This window comes from Ascaphus truei, chromosome 4 (assembly GCF_040206685.1).
Source record: "Ascaphus truei isolate aAscTru1 chromosome 4, aAscTru1.hap1, whole genome shotgun sequence".
NCBI classification, from domain to species: domain Eukaryota; kingdom Metazoa; phylum Chordata; class Amphibia; order Anura; family Ascaphidae; genus Ascaphus; species Ascaphus truei.
The window spans coordinates 365,157,748-365,182,521 of NC_134486.1; the positions used below are offsets into that span (position 1 = coordinate 365,157,748).

The 24,774-nt window shown below is 41.1% G+C and overlaps 1 protein-coding gene across 5 annotated transcripts in view; it reads left to right on the plus strand.

Annotated features, from left to right (window-relative positions):
• Nucleotides 1-24,774, plus strand: part of ATP6V1C2 (ATPase H+ transporting V1 subunit C2) — a 72,709-nt gene that overhangs the window by 9,605 nt on the left and 38,330 nt on the right. Inside the window, exons 1-6 of one of the 5 annotated variants that reach the window (XM_075598355.1) lie at nucleotides 2,805-3,316; nucleotides 4,544-4,699; nucleotides 6,178-6,245; nucleotides 16,257-16,342; nucleotides 19,893-19,987; nucleotides 22,888-22,979. In XM_075598355.1, the coding sequence (XP_075454470.1) occupies nucleotides 4,571-4,699; nucleotides 6,178-6,245; nucleotides 16,257-16,342; nucleotides 19,893-19,987; nucleotides 22,888-22,979 (470 nt within the window). In that variant the 5' untranslated portion in view covers nucleotides 2,805-3,316; nucleotides 4,544-4,570. Of the gene's footprint in view, nucleotides 1-2,804; nucleotides 3,317-3,369; nucleotides 3,460-4,543; nucleotides 4,700-6,177; nucleotides 6,246-16,256; nucleotides 16,343-19,892; nucleotides 19,988-22,887; nucleotides 22,980-24,774 lie in introns of those variants that run through there. The other 4 variants (XM_075598357.1, XM_075598358.1, XM_075598356.1 and 1 more) reach the window with 4 other exon arrangements.

Here is a 24,774-nt window from a genome sequence, read left to right on the forward strand (position 1 = left end):
AGACAGTTGTGAGCAACTCCCCAGTAGGGCACCAACAGAGCATGAGTCTCCATTAGTATGGAGGCCAGATAAAAGACAAGGCAGAGAACCACTAGAATCACAGGTGTACTCACCATGCCCTAGACGGGAGACACCCAGGGGCGTCAGCGAAAGTCCCATTGCTTAACATAGCTAAATAGGCAATCCCTATGTCTTTGGACATAGGTGAGCCTGGAAAGTACAAGACACTGTATAGAGAAAAGTAAACCCAGTTGTGGTCACTCTTTCCCCTAAGTGGGTGTATTATGACATTGCTAAAAATAATTTTATTAAATTAATCATTAAAATATATACATGCATAAACAACGTCGCTGGGCTAAATCCTTCAAATTCAGTGATGATTGTTAGGATTTTGTAAATCAATAAAGTTGTAATTTTTTATGAATACTAAACAACCTCTGGTGCAGTGAGCAATGATGAAAAATAAGTGTCCCTTTAATATATATCGGGACTTGAGATGTAAGAATCTCCCACCATGGTCATCCTGATGGCAAATGGGGCTCAAAATGTATATAAACCTTATTTAAATCCAAAGGTAATGCCTATATGTTCATTCATATCCCATGAATGGTGTTATATAATGAACACACTGTACATTCAAGGTATCCGAATGTGAATGTAATTGAAGTAATGAGACAGATAACCTGTAGCCTGTATTGTATACCAAGATGTATAATGCAGGGAAGCCTATCCCTAATAGGCTTACTTCTGTCCATCAGAGAGAAGCATGAAGGGGGGTCACAAGACCACAGAATTAACCTGTCATAGCCTGCAGCTAGCAGGATTTACATAACAGTGGGAAAGACAGGCAGAATAGACATACCCTGTTACAATTATTTCACTTGCGTCAGCTGTTGCCACGACAACCTCTGTTGTTCTAATGCATGTGAGTAGCAGTGGCCATTTTAACATCCCAGTGAGGCACATTTTCAGCAACTGATATCTGCAGATATCTAAAGAAAAATAAAAAATAAAGATTTTTTTTAAAAGTCTGTGTGTCGTTGTGTTTTTAACTGAGGGGCGGTTTAGAGGGACAAAAACTCAATCTGTAGAATTCACAACAACAAATACCACAGAATACAAAATACCTTAAAGGTTTTTGTATAGACAATTTAGGGGCTCACACCTAACAGAAGCAGTTGCAGTGATTAATACTATTGTTACAGAGCCGTTTTTTAATTGATCCCCATTGATACATTTGTAATCAATATTTCTCTAAAACAGAAAGTTATTGAAGCCTTTTACAATTTAGTAGAGGCAGGGGTTAATGACGTGTAATAGTAATAGGCGGTAAAAAGTAGCACTCCTTTCACAGGAGATCAGGTGATGATGGGGTTATTTCACAAGCGGAGGATTAACGGTGTGCGAAGAGGGGTCCCATTCAAAAGCATAGACCGGCCGCAGCCTTTTAATCCTCCTGTGCCTCAGAAGACACTGTCCCCAGCGCAGCCGCAGACTTTTGCTTGCTTCTCTGCGGTGCCAAGGACAGTAAGGCCTCAATTATACCAGAAGCCGCAGGGAGATCCGGTGATGTCATCATAGCGACGTAGCGGCGCTACATGCACACATGCAGAAGCCATTTGTAGCACTACTGCAGAGGAGAAATGACCAGATCATCACTTCCTGGTTTGTTTAAGATGCACTGTGATTGGTCGTGCCAATCACGTGACGCGGCCGTCGCTTGTGAAAAACAAAATCTCAAATCTCTTCAAGAGACAGAAGCTTTGCAGCACGTCGCAGCGCTACCGTCGCAATTGGTATGTGCGCTTTCATTGCATTTGATTGTTTTGTTTTGAAGCTGCGCTGCGTAGCGCCAAGCGGCATCGCCAGCGATTTCTGCTATAATCACGGCCTGAGTCCGGTTACATCGGTATATTTCCCTCCCACCGTGCCACTCCTTGTGTATTCGCTAATGTGCAATTCCACTCTCTTTATACAGAAACAGATTTATTATAAAGCGCCTTTCTCCATTCCTGTTACTTTGAGCAGAGGTAATGCTGGAATATTTCTAAGATAGAATTCAAGGCGTTTTTCCTCATTGTTTAATAAGTGTAGAGCGTTTTGTAAGTCAGACACAGTACCACTGCTTTGTTTAAGCCACTTCGATCACTGGGTATAGGTACAGGACAAAAATGGGTCAATTAAAGGTGCAGTGCCCAATCTCTTACTACATTTAGTTAGTGGGGCGTGTGGAAAATAATGTTTTATGCAGGTCAAAGATCCACACCCATGTGGCACTTTATCATGTTCAACTGAACAATCATCTAGTAAACAGGCATGGTTAATGTAGAATGTATCTGTGCTTGTTCTGTGGATCTTCTAAAGATATAAACCCAATGTGCCACATTCCTTAAGGTGCTCGAACAGTTATTTGGAAATAATGTAAAATATACAATGCTTTACAATTTTAGGAATGAAATGAAGATGAAATAAACAAATGTAAAAGACAGAACAGTTACAATACCATTTTGACAAGTAATACAGGTGCTCAGGTGAATAGGTGATGCACATCTCACTAATATGCTTTAAAACATTATGTAAGATTAAATGATGTAGAAATCTCATGTTTGGCGTCAGAGGAGCTGTTTCTGAAACTCCCCACGTATTGGGGTTTGTAGAGATAGGTCTCCTCCCATTCACCTACTGTAAGTCACAAGTGGTAGGTCTCACATCAGGTACAGAGTGATGACTGGCTGACACTCAGCAGCAGGGGGCTGTGCCAGGTGGCTGCAGGGAAAGCCCACAGGTATAATAAGGCATCGTGACGTGCAAAGGCCACCCTCTTGTTATGGGACAGATAAAGTGTGCGAACCTAAGCTGCTGATGAGGCATTTGTGTGAAGGTGAAGCAGGGAGAAGAGGGCTGTGAGTTGGATACACACAGAGGACTAGTGATACAGAGGGACAGCACAGAGAGGACACAAGGACAGAGGGCAGTGACAAAGAGAGAAGTGGTAAAGAGAAAGAAGTGCACAGGTAGTATAGGAAAGAACTGGAAGGAAAAGGATGGCAGATAAGGCACAGGCATAATACCAAACACAGGAGAACACCAGAACTACAGGGAAAGAAAAGAGATAGAGGAGACCCCATGGTATGAGTGTGCAGGAATACAGAGCAACTGCATAGTAGTAGGAGAGACGCAATTACAGGAAATTAGAGGGACCAGCAACATCCAGGATCTGCTGCCAGCATATCCTAATATCACCTCTACCTGAGGGAGTCTGCCCCTGCTCCATGTGCTGCATGTGCGCGCTATGAAAACAGCCCTCCACTCCCAGGTAAGGGACTTCACTTCCCCGGCTTCCTCCTGCACAGTGGGTGTGTGATGGCTCTTCTGAGCAGCACGTCTTTCTTTTTAGATAGTTTCAATAGTTTCAACTCAAAAACAAAAATGACAAGCACATTCTGTGTTGATGAAAAGGTAAGTACTATTACTTCTGATATGTCAACATATTATTATTATTATTTTGTTTGAGAGAAATAACAGATGTTAAAAGCATCTTCCTTATATGTGTTCCCATAGTATAAAAGTGTGGTGTCAGATGAATCCTACAGGGCTCACAGTAAAAGGGTATTTGTTTTAGTACACTTCCTTTTTTATACTGAAGATGTCAGTAATCCCATCCCTGGGTTAGATCACAGGCACCGGTCATTTGATCTCTGTCGCCTTCTGCAAAAATAAGATGCATTAACCATTGAAAAGGCTTCTTATTAAGGGGTATACTGTATGAAACAGGGAAGTTATCAGGAATGTCACGATGCTGTTCTCTAAGCAGTGTGCTGTATTACTTAAGAAAGGGAAAGAAAGATGTGTAAAACATATGTACCTGTTCAATTGGGTTCATAATGTGCACAAACATAATACAATTTGAGGTACATTAACATTTTTTCCACAAGTATATATGAAGACAAATTGACTACAGTGCCCCCAAAAATGGCTTAAAAAAAAAAGATCTAAATTCTACAGAAGTGACCTGATATTATTTTATTAATGACCTTAGTAATGCGGTAACATACATGCTTTGGAAGTATGGACAATATGAAACGCCAACTTACCTTGATTTCATGCATTCTATACAGAATGCAATGTCATATTTAATTTTCTGTTATACTCTGTTTATCTACTTGTGTTAACCCTGCTGTATATAGTATTTTGCAACAGAAAATGTGGCTCCCTGAACAAGTTATGTTCTTTTCTGAAATATTCAGAAAATGTCCCGTTGACCCCTATTGCCTCAATACCCATTAGCTTGATAAACTGTATTTCGTGGTAACTCATATCCAGTTGTGCTCCTTTAAAATCATTCATTGCTGAAAATCAAACAAAATACAATGGTTGCCATAACAGAGTAGGTACATGTTTTTGAGATGTGTATAGTTTTTTTTTTTTTTTTTAGAAAGAACTGAGCTAGTTTGGGGCAACACAGTGTTTCCATAACATTCATTGAAAGGTCATATTGTGTATTGCAAACATGATGACTTCTTTATGTTGGTTATTTTTTCAGTAATTTGACTAAACTTTCAGCTTGAAGATGTCAGAGTTTTGGTTAATTTCCGCTCCTGGGGATAAAATCAACTTGCAAGCCCTCGAAAGGATGAATGCAGTCACTTCCAAAGCGAACCTGTCCAGCAATGCCAAGTTTGTCATACCTGAACTGAAGGTAAAAAGACGTTTTGAGCATCTGTTCTTGAATGGATTTACGAATCCCCAAAACTCTATTCTATGGGAGGAATATGTCGGGGTGCAGAGGGGTGTAGAGATGAAACTGTTTCAATGCCCATGCTCCGTACAGTCTAAAAACGGAATTTCTGTTCAAAACACTGTTGAGGTTGTCCTTTATTGCAATGTACACATTATACACAACATTGCACACATAAAGAAACCCTGCCCAAAACTATTGACATTGAGTTAAATGTGTGACTGGGCCATAAAGGAATTTGTTGGGATGAAGGAGTAGCTTGGTGGTAAGATTAGGGAATCCATTTGAATTCCACCTCTCTGTGTGACCTTGAGCAAGTTACGTCGCCTCCTGGTGTCCGAGGAATCAAAATTAGATATGATCGTCAGGGTGGGGGCTCATTGTGCTTGTAAAACACTATGTACAGAGAGTACTGTAGCTTACACTATGGCAATATAAGAAAAAAAATATTGTTATTACTGTCGCACAGAGCCATTTTATCCAAAGTTACACATTGCATAGTAGTTTTCAATGAGAAGCATTTGGTTGCTAGTGGGATAGTGTTTTGTGTTCGTTACTTATATATTCCAATCGCATCCTGATGAACTTTATGTAGTAATTATGTAAAAACTGCATATTTGAATGTCTTTCGCGTGATGTTTGAAATGCAGTGTGCTTCATTCCATCATGGTATTTGTCAGCGATGTCAGAAGTGGGTTGAACTGGCTCGTTCTGACCTTACCGGGCAATGACCTTGAGACATCACTGTAAAAAAAAAAAAAGATATTGAAAAGAATTCCTTGAGTAGAGACAAGAAAAGAAACCGGCCTAGTTAGTGTGGCTCATTTAATAATAGCAAATGATATGTGATTTCTGTGACCTGCTAGGCCGGGATGGCCGACTTCAGTCCTCAAGGGCCAGCAACAGACCAGGTATTTGTGATATCCCTTCTTCAGCACAGGATAATCTTTAAAACCTGACCTGTTGGTGGCCCTTGAGGACTGGAGTTGGCCACCCCCTGTGCTAGTCCCTAAATGCATCAAAAATATTGGTTCACCCTTTGATGAAATGTAGATCAGTTTGGGACTCTGATCCATGGATTTTTTTTCACTTTGAAAATAAAGTGCCCCATGCACAATGCAGTCTGAAAGGAAAGAATCTCTTTGAAAATGTGTTGCAGTTGGAAATCTCATTCACTTCTCTTCAGCGTTTATCCGTTTTGGAACATGTGATGAGAGATAATTACTTGTTTAATGATAAACTCATTGTAAGCAAAACAAAAGAGGACTTTTCCTAACCTTTAATGTAGTCAAAAATGAGTCCAGACAAAAGTTATAGAACAGACTTAATTCCAATATTTGCAATTTGTTTCTAGAAGATTGCCTTATTTTTTTTTTTTAAATAATCCAATATTTGTTAACGTGCATCAAATCATACAACATATGAATGGTGTTTTACAGGTGGGAACTCTGGATGCGCTGGTTAGTCTCTCCGATGAGTTGGGGAAACTCGATACCTTTGCTGAAAGGTAAAACAGATCTTATTTACTACACACAAAACTAGGAGCTGCTATTGTTTTGCAGTACACAGCGATCCTGTTTAATCCAAACTCATGCCTGACTCTCTCTGGATCTGAGACTAAACAGAAGTGGATGGGTTCGGTCTCAGTCTTGTTTACGCCTGTGTAAAGTAATCACACATTGGTTGAGGGCGTGCGTAATCTTTTGTGCTATTGGAAATCAATGTGAGGATCACTTTACAGAAAAGTTGCAGGCCCACTTACCGACCTGCTGTGAAGTTGCAATAATGTGAAACTCATCCCTATCACATCTTGTCTACCATTTCTAATGGGATGTAGGGTTGCCAGGTGACTTTCCCAAAAATACTGGACACAATGGTGAAAGGTGCGACACGGTCTAGACAAACATACAAACACACACAGACACAGACAGAGACACAGACACACAGACACACACCCTTCTCACCTCTATCCGCTTTATTCTGTTTCCTCCTCTCCTTGGCCCCACCACCAGGCTCCTGACACCTCCTCCTCATTGGCTACATTACCCATCTGCAGCCAATCAGAATGGAGAAAGCTGCCCAGACCCCTAGCAATGGCCCTGCTCGGAGAAATCCTGCGGCCCCCCAAGGCATCAGGTCACTATGTCCAGAGAGGTAATACCGGACACATGCATGTCCAGCTACCTCTGATTTTTTACTGGACAGAGTGTCCAAATACAGGACAGTCCTGTTCAATACTGGACACCTGGCAACCCTAAATTGGGATGTGATTATTTAATACTGTAGCTGTTATCAATCTTTTCAAATGTAGCCCCTGTATCTGGGTCACCATTGCACACTATTTCCACACATCATACTGCTCCCACAAGGGATCCGTTTCATCTTATACTTCACTGATTAAATAATACTGCAGCTATTCTTTCTAAACTAAATCTTTAAAACAAATCAATGTGGCAAGAGTCCTGCATTAAATTGCTTTAAATCAAAAATAAAATACAATGTAATCAGTATGAATGTAAACATCAGATGTTTATGTCTTTCACAATATGAAACACAGTGACTGCTGTAGGGGGGAATTTCATCATTCAAAATAAGTCGTAATTATTCCTATATAAACAAAAGTGGAAAATCAGTTCTTAAGTAACTTATTGACAGACCCTGTCACATTATTGTCCGTACAAGCCTCTTGCTGTCCTAATCTCCCTTCCAAAAATGTGAGGAGCTAGAGACCTTCATTTGGGAAATATTAATATACTGTACATAATTGTTTCACTAGACAACTGTGCATCAGTGCAAAACAGGTTGCATTCTTCTGCAAAATATCATATTGCTTTGATTTATATATATTTTTATATACATAGTGTATGGTGCAGCTTTTTTTATTTTGCCATAGGATTAAAGCACATTTATCTTCATATACAATATAGACCCCCTCTGTTTGTTTACATGGTCCTATTCATATTTGTCATTATTTTTAAAATGACCAATTACAGGCCACGCTCACAAAACAGTAGGTGCAGCTCGTTTAGTAAATAGATTAAAATGAACGTGCTCACCAAGGGCAGTTTAGTGCTGTTTAGTAAATAAGACCCTGTATCTTTTATTCCTATCTCCTATGTCCTGTTTTCCTGCTTTTCTAACCATTTGTCCCAGAGCTTTGCGTTACCATTTTGCACTACACAGAAGTTTGGTTGTACTCAAATAACCTCCCATTTTGGGTACAATTTGACAGCTTTTTTTTGCTGAGCTCCCTTGGGGCAAGTAGAGTTCTTACTTTTTAATCTGACACCTTTCCGGTCTACAAGACACAGTCCATTGACTTAAATGAGCCGCAAACGTGTTATGAAATAGCACTGCTTAGAAATATGGGCCTGTACTAAACCAATCAGTGGTACATTTTGTTTGGCTATCAGCTGTTGAGCATAAGTTAAACTATGCTCCCTAAAAATAATCATGCTACAATACGGGTGTAACAAAGTACTTCAAAAAGTTTAAAAGGTTTTTCCTTGACAAAAGAGACCCCCAAATCCTCGGCTCAGGCCCTGACCCACAAAGGGATGCTAAGCTTCAGCACACTTTTACTGGCATTCATATGAATGGGAGCTGAGGCGTGCTAAAGCTTTGCACCCTGTTGTGGATCTGGCCCTTAGTGCCTTTCTTCCCACTCTTAATGAGCTGCATTTTTCTGCACTGTATTTATGCCCGTATAACTATTTGAGACTAAGCCTGCATTGCACATATATAAAACGTTCATGAATACATGCCCAGCTGCACTTGATTATTATTTGTACAGTATGTAATGATCATATGCTGGGAAGGTTTAGATTGTTAGTAAATAGGAGAAACAAGCAAATTGAACTCTGCTTACCCTAGCCTGGCTGCAATGAAAGTAGGGTTCTTAATATTTTATAAGGAAAATGTTCTCTCGACGCTCTGCATGTCTCTATGGGAAGGAGGCAAAATGAGGTGGATTACTGAGCACTGCACTTGTAAATTAAGTGACTAATTTGCTCCTCTGACAGCTAAGTGGCCAAAAATTATAGCCATAATAATCATTATCTAGACGTTATAGGAATTTAATGTAATCATATAATAATATAATAGGTATAATAAGGCTTGATAAAAGGCAACGTCAACAAACAAATGTGTTTCTCTTTTTAAACAAATTACACAGTTTTCACCTCTAAAGGAATAGGGTCATATTTACTAAGAGAAATATAGGGCCAACTTCAATATACCGTTAAGCCACTTCTCCATGGTAGGGAAGCCACTTCTCCATTGTAGGGAAGCCCCTTCTCCATGGTAGGGAAGCCCCTTCTCCATGGTAGGGAAGCCCCTTCTCCATGGTAGGGAAGCCCCTTCTCCATGGTAGGGAAGCCACTTCTCCATTGTAGGAAAACCACTTCTCCATGGTAGGGAAGCCACTTCTCCATGGTAGGAAAACCACTTCTCCATGGTAGGGAAGCCCCTTCTCCATGGTAGGGAAGCCCCTTCTCCATGGTAGGAAAACCACTTCTCCATGGTAGGGAAGCCCCTTCTCCATGGCAGGGAAGCCACTTTTCCATGGTAGAGAAGCCGATGAGTTCTATTGAAGTGACTTCACAGCATATTGAATGAGGGGCACGGAGAGAAGGGGGAATGAGGTGCAGGGATGGAAGGTGAGATAAAGAGTAGCAGGGATAAATAAATGAAAAGTGCTATGGGGCCCGAGAGGGAGAGTTAAGAGAGGGGTTGTTTAAGGTATTGGAGGGTGAGAATCAAATGAGAAATACCTTTTATTGGGTCAACAAATAGTTTAGAGCAGCTATAGTTTTATGAACTTATAGGGTTCTTCTTTTAATAGGTACACAAAGGTGTAACTGCTTGACAGGACTTTCTGCTCAGCTCAGGTTTGCGATGGCACAAGTTTGACATAAAAAACATTTCCGGATAGTTGCTGATTTAAGTAGATGGTGATTTTATCAGAAGGATTCGGTGACTTGTTTGCTCTAATGTTGCCTTCAGTTGGAATATCCCAGTATAAACTGGGATACTCAGGGAGTCAGTATCAGCATTGTGTTCTATGAGCAGAAGTAATAGAGAGTGTTTATGTCATTCAGGTTCTTCGACTGTTAAGAGATGTCCTTGTATTCAGGAGACATATTCTGAGTGTACTTTCAATTGGCTACTATTGTTACTTTTGCATTCTCTGTGACTGTATTGTCTAGATGTCTCCCTATATGGTACTAGACGGACAAATGTGTCAAGCTGACGTTATTTGTGCGTTTACGAGGTGCAGTACATTTCCCTCGTGGCAGTTTATAACGGAATCAAATGAACACTTCTAATGGCGTTTCTTACATTTGATGGCAATCTTGGGCACGCCTGGGATAAATTTAACGCAAATCTTCCATGTTCAACTCCTCATACATTACACCCTATGACTGTGCATGATTGTTTGGAGACAAATGATCACTTCTTCCATTGTCAAGGTTTTACTAACCAGTAGCTACAGCGGGCGAGCAATTTACTGCACGTACAGCCAGCAAGGCAGGGAATATGGATGTTTGTCTGGTTGTAGAACAAAGCAGCACAGGGCTACAACATAGTAAGTAATGTGCAAAGAGTGCACAATACTGAAACACATAGTTGTTTTATGCTATGTCCTTTATGACTTTTCTGTATTAGTTAGTTGCATAAGTTATATTAGTTTCTTACCTTTGTTTTACATACTGTAGCTATATGACCATATCTTCTGAATTCTTGACCCTGAATACAATGACACTGACTGAAGCCTGGTTCACATTGCGGTGTCAGCTCCTTGTGACCTTGGGCAAGTCATTAGCTCCTTGTGACCTTGGGCAAGTCATTTTATCTCCTTGTGCCTCAGGCTCCAAAACCTAGTAATTCTATGTCCACCGATGCGTACACTGTCAGCACTATACAAGAAAAAACAATTACTATTATTATCTACTTGTATTTTTTGCCGTTTTTTAAATAACGCCGTTGTGTAAACATGTTAATTTAAATTTGACGAATATATATTTATACAGCAAATGCACCTTTAAATGCTTATGTTATTTCTTCATACAATAGTAAAAAAAGATTGTTGCAAGTTTTTAAAAGTTTTGCAGAAGAGACAACCAAATGGCAGATAATATCTGGGGAAACTTTAATTTCAGCCTGATGGGAGGGAGAGCCAATAAAAAGTGACAGTGACACAAGCAAGGGATTCTGGGAGAGGAAATAGCAACAGCAGAATATCAATTCTTAATACAAAATGTGTTTCTAAATGAGTAGTTTTGGATTTTCTTATAAATAAGTATAGTACTGTAGTAGTAATTGGCCATGTATATGTCTTGTATATAATGTATACCTTGTTCATTTATGTAACTGTACTTGTAAACATGTATTATTTGTTTTACTCTGTGCCCAGGACATACTTGAAAACGAGAGGTAACTCTCAATGTATTACTTCCTGGTAAAATATTTTATAAATAAATAAATAATAGGATGTGTTAAGCTCAAAGTTGATTTTGGGTGGGATTGCACTCTAAGGTTTTCTGTATTTTTCCTAGAAATTGTGAATGACTGATTCTGTTTTTTTAATGTTATATTTCAATAATTTCACATTGTTTTGATATAGAAAATGTAACCTTTGACACACTGTAGTAGTGTAATCAAATAGTTACATAGTTACATAGTAGATGAGGTTGAAAAAAGACATGCATCCATCAAGTTCAACCTATGCTAAATTTAGACAACAGATACTGTATCCTATATCTATACTTACTTATTGATCCAGAGGAAGGCAAACAAAAAAAACCCAGAGTCATATCATCCAATGATATCTCATAAGGGGAAAAATAAATTCCTTCCTGACTCCAAGAATTGGCAATCGGATAACTCCCTGGATCAACATCCTTCCCATGTTTAAATATCCCTGTATACATTTCCTTTCTAAAAAGATGTCCATCCTTTTTTTTTGTTGTTGTTTAATAAATCTATTGTATCTGCCATCACAGTCTCCATGGGTAATGAATTCCACATTTTAACTGCCCTTACTGTAAAGAATTTGTAGTGACAACTGCGCTCCAATGCTTGATCACAGAAATAATGGAGAAAAGGACTCAGGCTAATAAGACATAACATCCTCTGTGGGGCAAAAAGATCCCTGAGGTAGGGGCAAGCAATAAACCCCCATGACACCTCCAATTGGGATGGTCCCCCTCAAAGTGTTGAAAAGTACTTACATATTGCACTGGTCCTTTAGATTCCTAGTAGACGTGCAGCCAAGTTGATATGGATAGCTGTAGAGAAAAGAGGAAAACTGGCGCACAGTCCAATAAAGTGGGTCCCAGGATAACAAAATAGATTATTTATTGATGTGAAAACATCCAACAAACGGAGGAGAGCAACCTCCTACGCACTTTGAACAGTAGTTCTTTGTCAAGGAGTAGTTCTTTGTCAAGGAGTACTTACTGTAAAGAACCCTTTCCTTTGTTGCTGGTGAAATTTCCTTTCCTCCAACTTTAAGGAATGACCCGTGTCCTTTGTATTGCCCTTGGGATGAATAGTTCTTTTGAATGCTCCATGTATTGTCCCCAAATATATTTGTATATAGTTATCATATCCCCTCTTAGACACCTCTTTTCTAATGTAAATAAATCTAATTTAGCTAGCCTCTCTTCATAAATTAGATTGTTGTCCATCCCCTTTATTAATTTGGTGGCTCTTCTCTGCACTCACTCTATTTCCAGAATGTCTTTTCTAAGGAGTGGTGCCCAAAATTCTACTCCATATTCAAGGTGTGGTCTTACTAATGCTTTGTAAAGGGGCATCATTATGTTTACTTCCCTTTCATCCATTGCCCGTTTAATGCAAGATAAGATCTTGTTTGCCTATGCAGCTATAGCATGACTTTGGGCACTATTGCTAAGCCTGCTTTCTAAAAGCACTCCTAAATCCTTCTCTATCAAGGATTCCCCCAATTTATCCCCATTTAATTTGTAAGTCACCTGTTTATTCTTGCTTCCCAAATGTATAACCTTACATTTATCTATATTAAACCTCATCTGCCATTTACCGGCCCAAGTTTCCAGTCTCTCCAAGTCCTTCTGGAGAGAAATTACATCCTGCTCTGATTCTACTACCTTAGACAATTTAGGATCATCAGCAAATAATGAGACTTTGCTCTCGATGCCAACCTCAAGGTCATTAATAAACAAGTTAAAAAGCAGGGGTCACAGTACCAATCTCTGAGGTACTCCACTCACAACCTTAGCCCAACGTGAAAATGTTCCATTTATGACAACCCTCTGTTGTCTATCCTTCAACCAGTTTTCAATCCAGGTGCATATATTTCTATGGAGTCCAATTTGCTTTATTTTGTACACCAACCTCTTTTGTGGAACCGTATCAAAAGCCTCTGCAAAATCTAAGTAGACCACATCAACTGCATTACCCTGGTCTAAATTCCTACTTACCTCCTGAAAGAAACAAATAAGGTTAGTTTGGCATGATCTATCCTTCATAAATCCATGCTGACTATTACTAATAATTTTGTTTTCCATTAGGTATTCCTGAATATTATCCCGTATTAAACCTTCAAGTAGTTTTCCCAATATGGAAGTCAGGCTTACAGGTCTGTAATTCCCCAGTTATGATCTAGCTCTCTTTTTAAATATAGGCACCACATCTGCTTTACGCCAATCTTGTAGTACTGAGCCTATGGAAATGGAGTCCTTGAATATTAAATATAATGTTTTGGCTATTATTGAACTTAACTTGAGAACTCTTGGATGTATGCCATCGGTTCCAGATGCCTTATTTATTTAACACAGAGGCAAAGCATTTGTTTCATACCTCTGCTTTTTCCTTATCTCCAATAATCTGCCTGCCCATCTCACACTGAAAGGGTCCTATATTTTATTTTCTCATTTTTTTGTTATTAAGGTACTTAAATAACTTTTTAGGGTTGATCTTACTTTCTATTGCAATCCTTTTTGCATTATGCATTTTTGCTAATTATCATCATTCCCTTCATAAACATCTTCCCTAATAATAGGTTTTAGATCCGGTTTAACATATAAACATACTCCACCTCCTCTTCTATTTGCTCGATCCTTCTGAAAAAGGGAATAACCCTCTAAATTAACTGCCCAGTCATTAGTTTCATCCCACCATCTTTCAGTAATGTCTATGATAACATACTGCTCCCTTGCAGCTATTAATTCAAGCTCCCCCATTTTATCTGTCAGGTTTCTTGCATTAGCAAGCATGCATTTAAGTTTTTTTCAGCCTGAACTATTATCTTATCTGCTCCTTCCTTTCTGCACCAATTTGGTTTAGTCTTTAGAAGTTTTTTTTAGTATTATCTGTATTTACTATGGGTGTCTCGCTGCTTGTCAAACTCGCACTTGCCCCCATTCTACCTCCATAACCCCTTGTTTCCTCATCTATTCCATTTAGTTCGTTATCTGTTTCATTCCCCTCTCCCTCCATCCTAGTTTAAAATCTCCTGGTTTACAATGGCCAGGAATGGTTTGGAATGGTCAGGAATGGTTTGGAATGGTCAGGAATGGTTTGGAATGGTCAGGGAATAACATCTATCAGCATGCATGTTCTTCTGTCTACTGACAACTCATTGCTATGTTATGAGATACAGAAAAGCTGAGCAGCAAGACTGTAAAACGAGGCAGTATGAACCTGTCGGCACTGCTCCCATCCAGGATAAGAGAGAGGGGAAGGAGTTTTCCGAGCGTAATGTTTCCATATCCTGTGATTATTTATTTACGCAAAGCAGTCGTTGACTCTGAGTGTTTTTCCATGTCACCATTGGACGATGGTGGTATTTTTAAGGCTTTAACTTGTTCCTTTGAGACATGAGTTGTAGGTCCCAGCAGCCACTGCAGACACTCTGCTTATAATATTTGCCAAGACCGGTGACTCTGTGGCTTTCTGTTGGTTGTGGGAGGTTGACACCACCGGTCATATTGGTCCCCCGGACAAATATTATTTTCTGGGAGATTTAAAATCGAATTTCTTATCAACAGGCTCAGACGAGATGAAGTAAAAATGAAAAAACCTGATCAGCGAGGGGTGCTGCTTTAAAGCAGTAATGCTGGTGTGTGACAAAATGCGCATAGAGTAAGAAATTATTGAGAAGGACCCAAAATAACACAACTTTAAAGGGAATACAATTTACACCTGTTTTTTAGTCTACAGGAAACAATGATTATTTTTCACAGACTTTGTAAAAATTTTCTATTATTTAATACTAACTAGAGTACCCGGCTTCGCATGGGTTGCAGAACTCTGGAGTGATAAAGCCCAGCCTTGCACAGGTCTCCCTTCTTCTTCATTTCTCTCTCACCCCTTCTCCCTATCCCCTTCTCGTGTTCTCCTTCTCCCTCTCCTCTTATCTCCACCTGCTCCCCTTCTCTCTCTCCCTTTAGCACCCTAATCCCCTTCTTTTCCCTCTATCCCCTCCTCACCCCCTCCATGCCCTTCTGTCTCCTCTCCCCCCGTCATCTCTTCCTCTCATCACTTTCCTCTAAAACCTTATGATGTTCCCAATTCTGCCCTCCTCTCGCTCCCCAAGCATTCTTGCTTTCTCCTAACATGTCAACTGACTTTCTTTCTTTTTTCATCTGCTTTCTAGCTATCTGATATCTGTGTAAAGTTTCTAGCTATCTGATTCTCCTTATCTGCCACCAGGCTATGTGCATTATGATGTCATTTGCTGATCTTTACTAGAGACAAATATTTCATATTTCTATCTAATAAGGTACCCCAATAATTTAGTCAGTTCTACCCACTTAATTCAACTATACTCTTATAGCTATCATCTATCTTAGATGTACAGTGGCACAAACCTGTCTTGGTAAAATTATTCACATCTCTTTATCTCTCTCTCTCTCCCCCCTGATCGATTGATATTATTACTAGGGGTTTTAAATTGTATTTTATTTTATTATTTCCAGATTTTAGTATATCTAATAAAAGTTAGGTTTTAGCGGTTTATTATATTACATTGTCCTTAACTATCAGGGTACACATCAGTATAGCCTGTCCCATATTATTAGTATAAGGCACATTTTTATTTAGGGTTTCTCTTTCTTCCCTTTTTTGTATTATATGCATTGTAACAAACCTGTAATGTTGCACCTTTATACCTATCTATTTATTGATCTATTTATTCCCTTGCTCTTCTACTCAATCAGGAGTTTAATCTGTCAGGGATACAGAAGTAAATGATAGTCTGTGTTATGGAGTCGTAGTTATGCTTCTGGTATTAAAACTGTTACTAAATGTATTTGTCACTTGTGCTATTGTGTTCCCGTTAGCATAGTTATTATGATGGACATGTGGTTCGTTGATGACCTCATTAAGTAACAACTCTTGTATATTAGCCGATGATGAGCCTTGTGTGGGTGGAGAGAATATAACTTCCTTTTTTTACATTTCTTTTGGTCAAAATTGTATTAAGTTGTATGACTCTGTTGACATCTCCCCCTTTCCATGCCCCACGTTTCAGTGTAATTAAGAAGATTGTGCAGTACATAGGAGAAGTTATGGATGATTCAAAAGACAAAGTCCAGGAAAATTTACTAGCAAATGGCGGTAAGTTACGGAACGGCCACCGCTCCTTTTAAACAACTCCGCAGTTTCATCGCAAAGTCTGAATACACACGGGTTGGAGGTTGGAGTGCCGTTCGGATACCCATGTTCAGTGCTTCTTGCTCAATCACTAAACCAAAAATGGCATCATAGGGGACATTGCTGTTTTATGATTGGTCAGTTGTGCTGAATGGTGGCCCAGGAATAAAGCTTTGGGGTGCAACATGCGGGGACAAATGCAACTCACAGGACAGTGACCCTCTCCCCTGTAAGACGTCCGGGAAACACATTTCTCTAGAGTGCTCCTCCAATGTGTTATAGGTAGGGATTCCGGTTTTCGGTTTCTAAACGATAAAACACCACCGATCAACCATTGGGTTTTTTCGCTTGAAACCCATGAAGTCGGGAAAATGAAGAAATGTAATTTAGCCACCACTGATTTTCATTGGGGGAGTGTCTTCACGTAACACTCTTCTCGAGCCATGTGCATGTGGTTGCGTGGGCATGGCAATGCAAGTGGCCACAGGAGACAAGGCAGCAGCTCTAGCTAATGAGCCAGGCAGCCAATGGCAGGAGGAGTAGGAGCCAGGAGTGAGGCAACCAGGTACTGCACCCCTACTCCAGTACTTGAACCCCTACCCAGCACACCAGCCTCCCCCTCCCTGAACTTGAATCACTTCCTCAGCACATCGTGTCCCCTCCTGGACTTACCCCCCCTCCCGCAGCACACCAACCCCCTCTCCCGCATCCCCAAGCACTTACACCCCTACCCCAACACATCATCCCCCTCCCCAGGACTTACACCCCTACCCCAACACATCATCCCCCTCCCCAGGACTTACTCCCCTACCCCAACACATCAACCGCCTCCCCAAGGACTTACACCCCTACCCCAGCACATCAATCGCCTTCCCCAGGACTTACACCCCTACCGCGGCACATCGAACCCCCCCGTTACAATGTCAGGTGGCATCTATACTATTTGTGAATAAAGCTAAACACAGAATGTTATTGCTGTCTTTCTATTTTATTATTGTTATAACCCCGAAAACCGGAATCCCTAGTTATCGGTCCCACTAAGGTTAAATGGATATTTGGCTTAGAAGAATATCATCTCATTATTACCAGGAACACAAACGCTTTAACCTGTTTTTCCCTTGATACACTTTGTACTTGTCAGTGTGTTTATGATCTGGTGAAGGTCACAACTGATCTTGTTTCAGGGAAAAAGAAGAAAATGAAATGCGCACACAGTATGTAAAGTAACATTGTTTGCAGTGATTTCTAGCATGGAGTTCCCAGGTTCCAGGTCCTTGAGACATCTCCGTCTGGTTGTAGGGGTACAGTGATCAGGTTACGATGGATTTCTGAAATAAAGGCCTCGTAGCCTGCTCACGATATCCATATGACTCAGCTAACGACGCTTCTTCACTGTGCTTTCTGTTTTGTCTTATCTTACTCTGTAACAGCTCCGCATGCTCTATAAGAGTGTCTTCTATCTATACCAGCTCTATCAACCCCCTACGGTTTGTATCCCACCAAGTAATTATAACTGGGGTGGGATGAGCAAATGTGTAGTACCTCTCAACATATAAATTAAACTGTTTGCAAAGCTGGGGGGCGGAGGGGCAGGCAAACTTGCTTAAACCTGATAGATTCAGGACACCACGTGTTCTATATATTAATATTATTATAGCACTCCTAGGGACACATTATGTTTTGTAACCATGTTCATTTCAGCTCCAGGGACCCCCTGCTTCCTGAGATACTTACTTCGGAAGGTGCTGCCAGTATCTCTGCGCAGTTTAAATGTCCCGCGTCACGCAAGGGATGACCTCACAGCTTCCTATTGGGCTGCCGGACGCGGGACATTTAATGCGACCATTTCAATAGCCCCAACTAGCCCCCATCTGGGCTGCTACAGGCACCCCCTTCCGAGGTAATTATCTCGGGAAGCAGGGGGTCCCTGGAGCTGAAATGAACGCAGTTGAACTCCGGATACCCGCTGCTTCAAACCTATTAAAAAAACAAACAAAACATAATGTGTCCCCAGGAGTGCTCCTTTAAATACAGTGCAGTGTCTGCACAAGACTGCCGTATTGGCAAATATCAGTAGGAGTGCTGCAGTTCGATTGTCCTATTGTGCGGCCTATAACAGCAGGTAGGATTCTTGGCTGCTTCAGAGATTCACGCTTTGTTACATGAGATCTAAAGCCTGTTTAACGCCATTTCTCAGCCACGCGACATGTTATGTGACAATCATGTATTCATCTGTAAAGACACCAATATCTATTTCTCCCTAGAAACAAAAAGCCCATTCACCTTATCCATGCACGGCATCTATCCATCCATAGTTGTTCATGCTGCTTTATGTCATGTTTAGCTTGTTTCTTGTAGGTAAATTAGACAGATGAAACCCATTCTCTCAGCACAGGCACAGCCTTCGTCATTTCAGGGATAGAAGCAAAAGCATAAAATAATACAGTAAAGTAAGATATAAAAGATTGCAGTAAACTGAGGACATTATAGAAATAATTAAGTAGTATATAAAACAAGTATATAAATAAATACATAAAACATTTATTGAATATTTATGAAGTAAATATTATTTTCTAAAGATCCCAGGCTTAGGAAACGATTTCCTTAAGCTATAATGGCACATATTTTTTTCTGCATGAAAAATGCAGCCAGGGACTTCTTATCATTATCATCCTGATTTGGAAAGCAATACATTACAAAGACGTTGGTTTACTATAATGAGAGTAAAGTACTGTTTTGACTCACTGCCATACTGACATTTGATGAGCTGACATTATGAAGGCCAGTTGGTTGATTTAGGTCAGTAATCTTTGCAGTAGTAGATGTATATTCAGTGTGTTCAGGACATAGCAGAAAAAAAGGGGTTGTGTTCTATGAACATTTCCCATATGGAACGATCCCTTTGGATGGTGCACAACAGACGTAACAAATTATAACTAAGTCTTAATAATGCGCACCAGCATAAATAAAGCTATAACACAGCAGTGATACGTAGCAGCAATAAAGCCTAGATCTACTAAGCGGTGCTACTCGATGGAACACATTCCAGTGCAAGAAGACGCCTAACAGACCATTTACAGCTGTATGTACAAAACAGTGCCAAGGAGGTGTCTTATGGAGAAGCCCTGTGTTGTCCATATAGCCATACAAAGTCTCTACTGCTTAAGACCTATTAAAAATGGGGCAAAGTTGCATGGTGTACACAATTTCGATGTTTTTGAAACACAAACAGGGGGAAAAGCCTTTTATTAAACGTCTCTATATTTTTCTTTACAAAGAAAGCGAATGTATAAGCTGGTAAATAAAAACGTTGTGGTCCTTTGAGTTTGTCAGTAAAGAGTAGTGGTACTCCATACCCACTAGTAGCGGCAGTGAAGTTCAAACCTCTGTAACTCCCTTTGTATACTGCATGGCTAAGTTATGGCGTCCGTGTGTGTGTTCCCGCCTATTGAACTATGCCTTGCGTTTGCTTTAACTTGTGATCTGAGAATCAGAATTATTCCGATTATTTCAGTTGACCTCGTCACCTTCTTATCCCGTTTCGAGTGGGACATGGCTAAGTATCCTGTAAAACAGCCACTAAAGAACATAACAGACGCCTTATCCAAGGTATGTTAGAGGAGGAGCGAATTACAGATAACTGCAGCGTTGCCTCATGTCATGTCATATCAACTTTGATCGAACCATAAAATTATTATTTATTGTTGTTTATTTGTAAAGGGCCAACATATTCCACAGCGCGGTACTGTGGGATTACAGGGAAATGTAAATGACATAAACAGAGTTACAGTACATACCAAATAACGACAAACATGGACAGACAGATACAAATGGCGAGGGCCCAGCTCGCGGGAGCTTTCCGCACTTGTGCAAAGTTTTTTTTTTTCCATTACCAACACCCTTTTGCGGATAATACCCTAGAACAGCGTTTTTCATCAGGTGTTCCTAAGAACCCATTGGGTTACCCTGGCAATTTTTAGGTCATATGAAAAATGTACCTGTTGCAGTGAGGCCACAACGACACATGGGTGGTCTGGCAGGTTTTTATTCAGAACCTCAAAACATGAAACATAAAAGAGCTTACTTTCAGCGTATTAGAACAATTAAAGCAAAAAGTACCGACAGGCCAGGCCGGTGCCCTTTGCCAGAAAGTCCCAGTCTTTAGTCCCGGCCAGGGCTGTGCCCTCAGGGAGATATGAGGGTTCTTGCGAGCTGGTTGGCAGTGTAGCCCTCCATAGGGTATACAGTCTTATAGGCTGTCGGGCAGTGCTTCCTGGAAAATGGGGGTTCAAGTCCAGCGGTCTCAGAGGGAGCAAAGACATATAATCCAAATAAACAGACCTTCTGACAGGGTTTGCTCATCTCCTCCATCAGGGTCCCAGGGTCTGTGTATCCCTGGTTCCTACAGGACACAGACTACTGGAGATCGAGGCTTTTAAACCTCCCTAAAGCTGAGATTATAGTGGGCGCACGCGGACCGATCACATGGCGTCGCGCGTGCCTCTCGCCCGAGCGATGGGTGAACTCAGCTTCCACCGATTGAGGAGGCGATGGGGAGGCATGGCAATACACACACACACTTGCCTCCTCTCCCCCAGAATACAAACACACACTTTTTTTTTTATCTTGGGGGAAGCCTCCGGTGTGCGGATGCGGAAGTTGAGCCCCACTTCCGATGCGGAACAGTGGGGGAAGGGGCCTCACTGCAGCTGGGGAGAGCTGGGACCCACCAGCCGGACGAACGGTTGAGCTCAACTTTAAGCGCTTGCTAGTCGGGCCTCAGAAGCCACGAACCCGGGACAGCTCTCCACACCTGTGGGTGGATCTGCAAATACAAAAGAATTTACAATGCATTAGAGAGGGTTGGGGTTCCTTACAATGCATGTGATCTCAGACGCACTATTAGGGAGAGATGGGGTTACTTACAATGCATCTGATATCAGGCGCGCTATTAGAGAGGGTTGGGGTTCCCTACAGTGCATCTGATCTCAGACACACTATTAGAGAGGGTTGGGGTTCCTTACAATGCATCTGATCTCAGACACACTATTAGAGAGGGTTGGGGTTCCTTACAATGCATCTGATCTCAGACGCGCTATTAGAGAGGGTTGAGGTTCCTTACAGTGCATCTGATCTCAGACGCGCTATTAGAGAGGGTTGTGGTTCCTTGCAGTGCATCTGATCTCAGACGCGCTATTAGAGAGGGTTGGGGTTCCTTACAATGCATCTGATCTCAGACGCGCTATTAGAGAGGGTTGTGGTTCCTTGCAATGCATCTGATCTCAGACGCGCTATTAGAGAGGGTTGGGGTTCCTTACAATGCATCTGATCTCAGACGCGCTATTAGAGAGGGTTGTGGTTCCTTGCAATGCATCTGATCTCAGACGCGCTATTAGAGAGGGTTGGGGTTCATCAGAATGTCACAATATAATTATAGGGTTCCTTAACCAAAATATAGTTAAAAACACTTGTCTAGAAGGAAAACATTGGTTTGTAGTATTTTTTCATCCTGAACTACTGCAACATTATTATATAAAAAAACATATCATGATAATATTTAAACTACTACGCTAACCCCGTTAAGGAGCTATACCCACATTGCGCTGCAAGGCATTGCAGGCCTAATTGTTAAACCTTTACAGTGTTAGGCGTCTGATGGCAGCAGCAGCAGCCATCACATAATGCAAACAGCCCACGGACGCTGGAAATTGAACTTGAAGGGGACTTCACTTTGCCTAATGTTAGGGTGACCATATTTGTCCTGGGAAAAACCGGGATGAATGTCGCACATGCGCGAACGGCGAGCGCTGACTGTGCATGCACGATCATGCATGCACACTGGCCGCGCAGGTGCGCATGCACGACCGACACTTGCCGACCGCCCGTGTGCATGCGCGATCAGAGCCTTCCGACCGTGCATGCACATGCACGGACGGCTAGTGCTAATCGCACATGCGCACAAGCAACCAGCAAGTGCGCAACCCGCACGGCCAGTGCCGATAACAACCGGGACATTGGCCAAAAAAGTCAGAACCCGGGACAAACGGCTAAAAAACAGGACTGTCCTGGATAAACAGGGACGTCTGGTCACCCTACCTAAGGTTTTATTTAAGATGACATTTTTATCCTTTAGAATTATTATTAGAAATTAGCAATAGTTTCTTAATAAGAATGATGGTTATTATTATTATTATTGAGTTGTTGTTGTTATTATTATATACACAATAGCACAAAAAGTATTACGTCTCCTATCCCATTGATTTTACAATCTATTATTTGCAATATTTATAATGTAAAGTGCCACGAGAGAAAACAAATGTAAAAGATTTTCCTGTATGGCTTGCTTTCTACCTGCCATTGGGAAACAGAATGTTAGTTGGTGTTCCCTTGAGATTGGTTCCGATCAGGTACTGTAGCTTAGTTTTAGCATCAGAATACACAGTGTGCCCACGTGTGTGTTACATTATGTTGGGATTCTTACAGTTGATTCTGAATTATTGTATTTTCAGCAAATGTCGCAGATAGACACTGATCTCAAATCCAGGGCGTCTACTTACAACAACATCAAAGGGAACCTGCAAAGCATGGAGAGAAAAACTGTGTATGTATAACCAATTATGTGAGTGTATTTGTATTTTTATGTATATCTGCTTTCATGAACAACAGTATTCAGATAGGATGGGAATCATAAAACACTCCGAGAGGCAGCATGTGGAGGGGTAAACCCACACTATCAGAACTTACGTGACAGGAAGGTAGAAAGATAGTCTGGACCAGTCATGGATATATATCGTATATATATATTGTGTGTGTATGTATGTGTATATATATATATATATATATATATATATATATATATATATATATATATATATATATATATATATATATATATATATATATGACGATAGCCTGTCACAGGTATTAAAGGTTACACAAATCACTGGGTTGAACTGAACGAGTCTGAGATATAATAAAGTATATTTATTCCTTTGGATAGGTGAACACACGAATAATACAGTAACAATCAAGAAGTACACTTACTTTGGGGTTGGGGAATGAGAAGTATGAAGCATAGCAATTCTCTCGCAATCAGGTAGCATTCAGATGATATTTTGAAGACAAAGGATACAGGGTGGATATCAGTTTATAAACCTTTTGTGCCCTATCCTTAACATTGAGTACAGTGGATTGGTTTTCAATTACCTCTAGCCACTCATTAACGTGGGAACACTTTTTGACCCATGCCCCCTGCTAGTTGGTAGATAAGCAGTAGAGCTCTGGGGTCTCATTTCTATAACCCCTCCTCTACATCAAGAATGCCAGCTAGTCTACCAGTTTGGGATCCTGGCAGGATATTCTTTGTTTGTGAGGTGTGAAATGGAACACTTGAAGACTGCTCTGGTTTGAGTAATCTCCACCCTCAGGCAAACAGTGGAGGTGACAAAATCCTTTGAAACATACTCAAGTCCTAGACATTGGGTCGCCTTTCTGGCCATATGCTACCGTGGTATGCAAAGGAATTTCCTCTGGGTTTTACCCATACCTTGAAATACAGTATGTTGGATAAAACCTGAACATATTAAAATATCCGGTTCCGTTAGGTCCAGCAGGTCCAAACTTCCCAGTTCTAAATGCCGGAACTGGGACACCTTATGGTCCAATTTGCGACGTGCTACGACCTTCGGAACCGGAGATACACAAATACACTTAAAACCGTTTCACATTTTAATACACAAATCTCCGCTGTAAATTAAATCACGGTTTTTCACTAAATCCCCATTGAAAACAACGGGCTTCGCCGCCATAGACTTTCAATGGCAAACCACCGCCGTTGGCAGCTATGGGAATCCCCGCCATAGACTTTCAACAGGGCGACGCCGCCGTTGAAGTCAATGGGGTTTTTCCGCCGTAGCCAGTCAATGGGGTTTGGTCGCCATTGGAGTCTATGGGAAAAGTCCCGACCCTCCAAGGGGGTCCATACTCCGTCGGGTTCGTCCAAGCGGGTCAAGGATGGTTCTGCAGCGATGCCGGAGCAGTGGCTACAGATACCCCAAACCCTGATCCGCTGGGCCCTCCGGAACCGGAGCTATGGATTACCAATTTTCAGCTTTTCACACTTAGCCGTTTTCTTGAGCTGTTTCTGCCGCCGCCATTGGAACCTCTGGCGCGGCCCGCTCTTCTCGGTTCGACCCTTATCGGGGGTCCAGGATACGGGGACCCGGTTGTGGTCGAGTGGGGGGAGGTCTAGGAACTAGGGACAGAAAGAATTTTATTTCTAGGTGCCCTAGAACTGTTTATTCCCACGCCACTTGTCGTTGAACTTGACTTATCAGTGATCAAAGCTCTCCTATTGAAAATGTATCCGCTTTGCGGTTAAGCGGTTTGGACGGCAG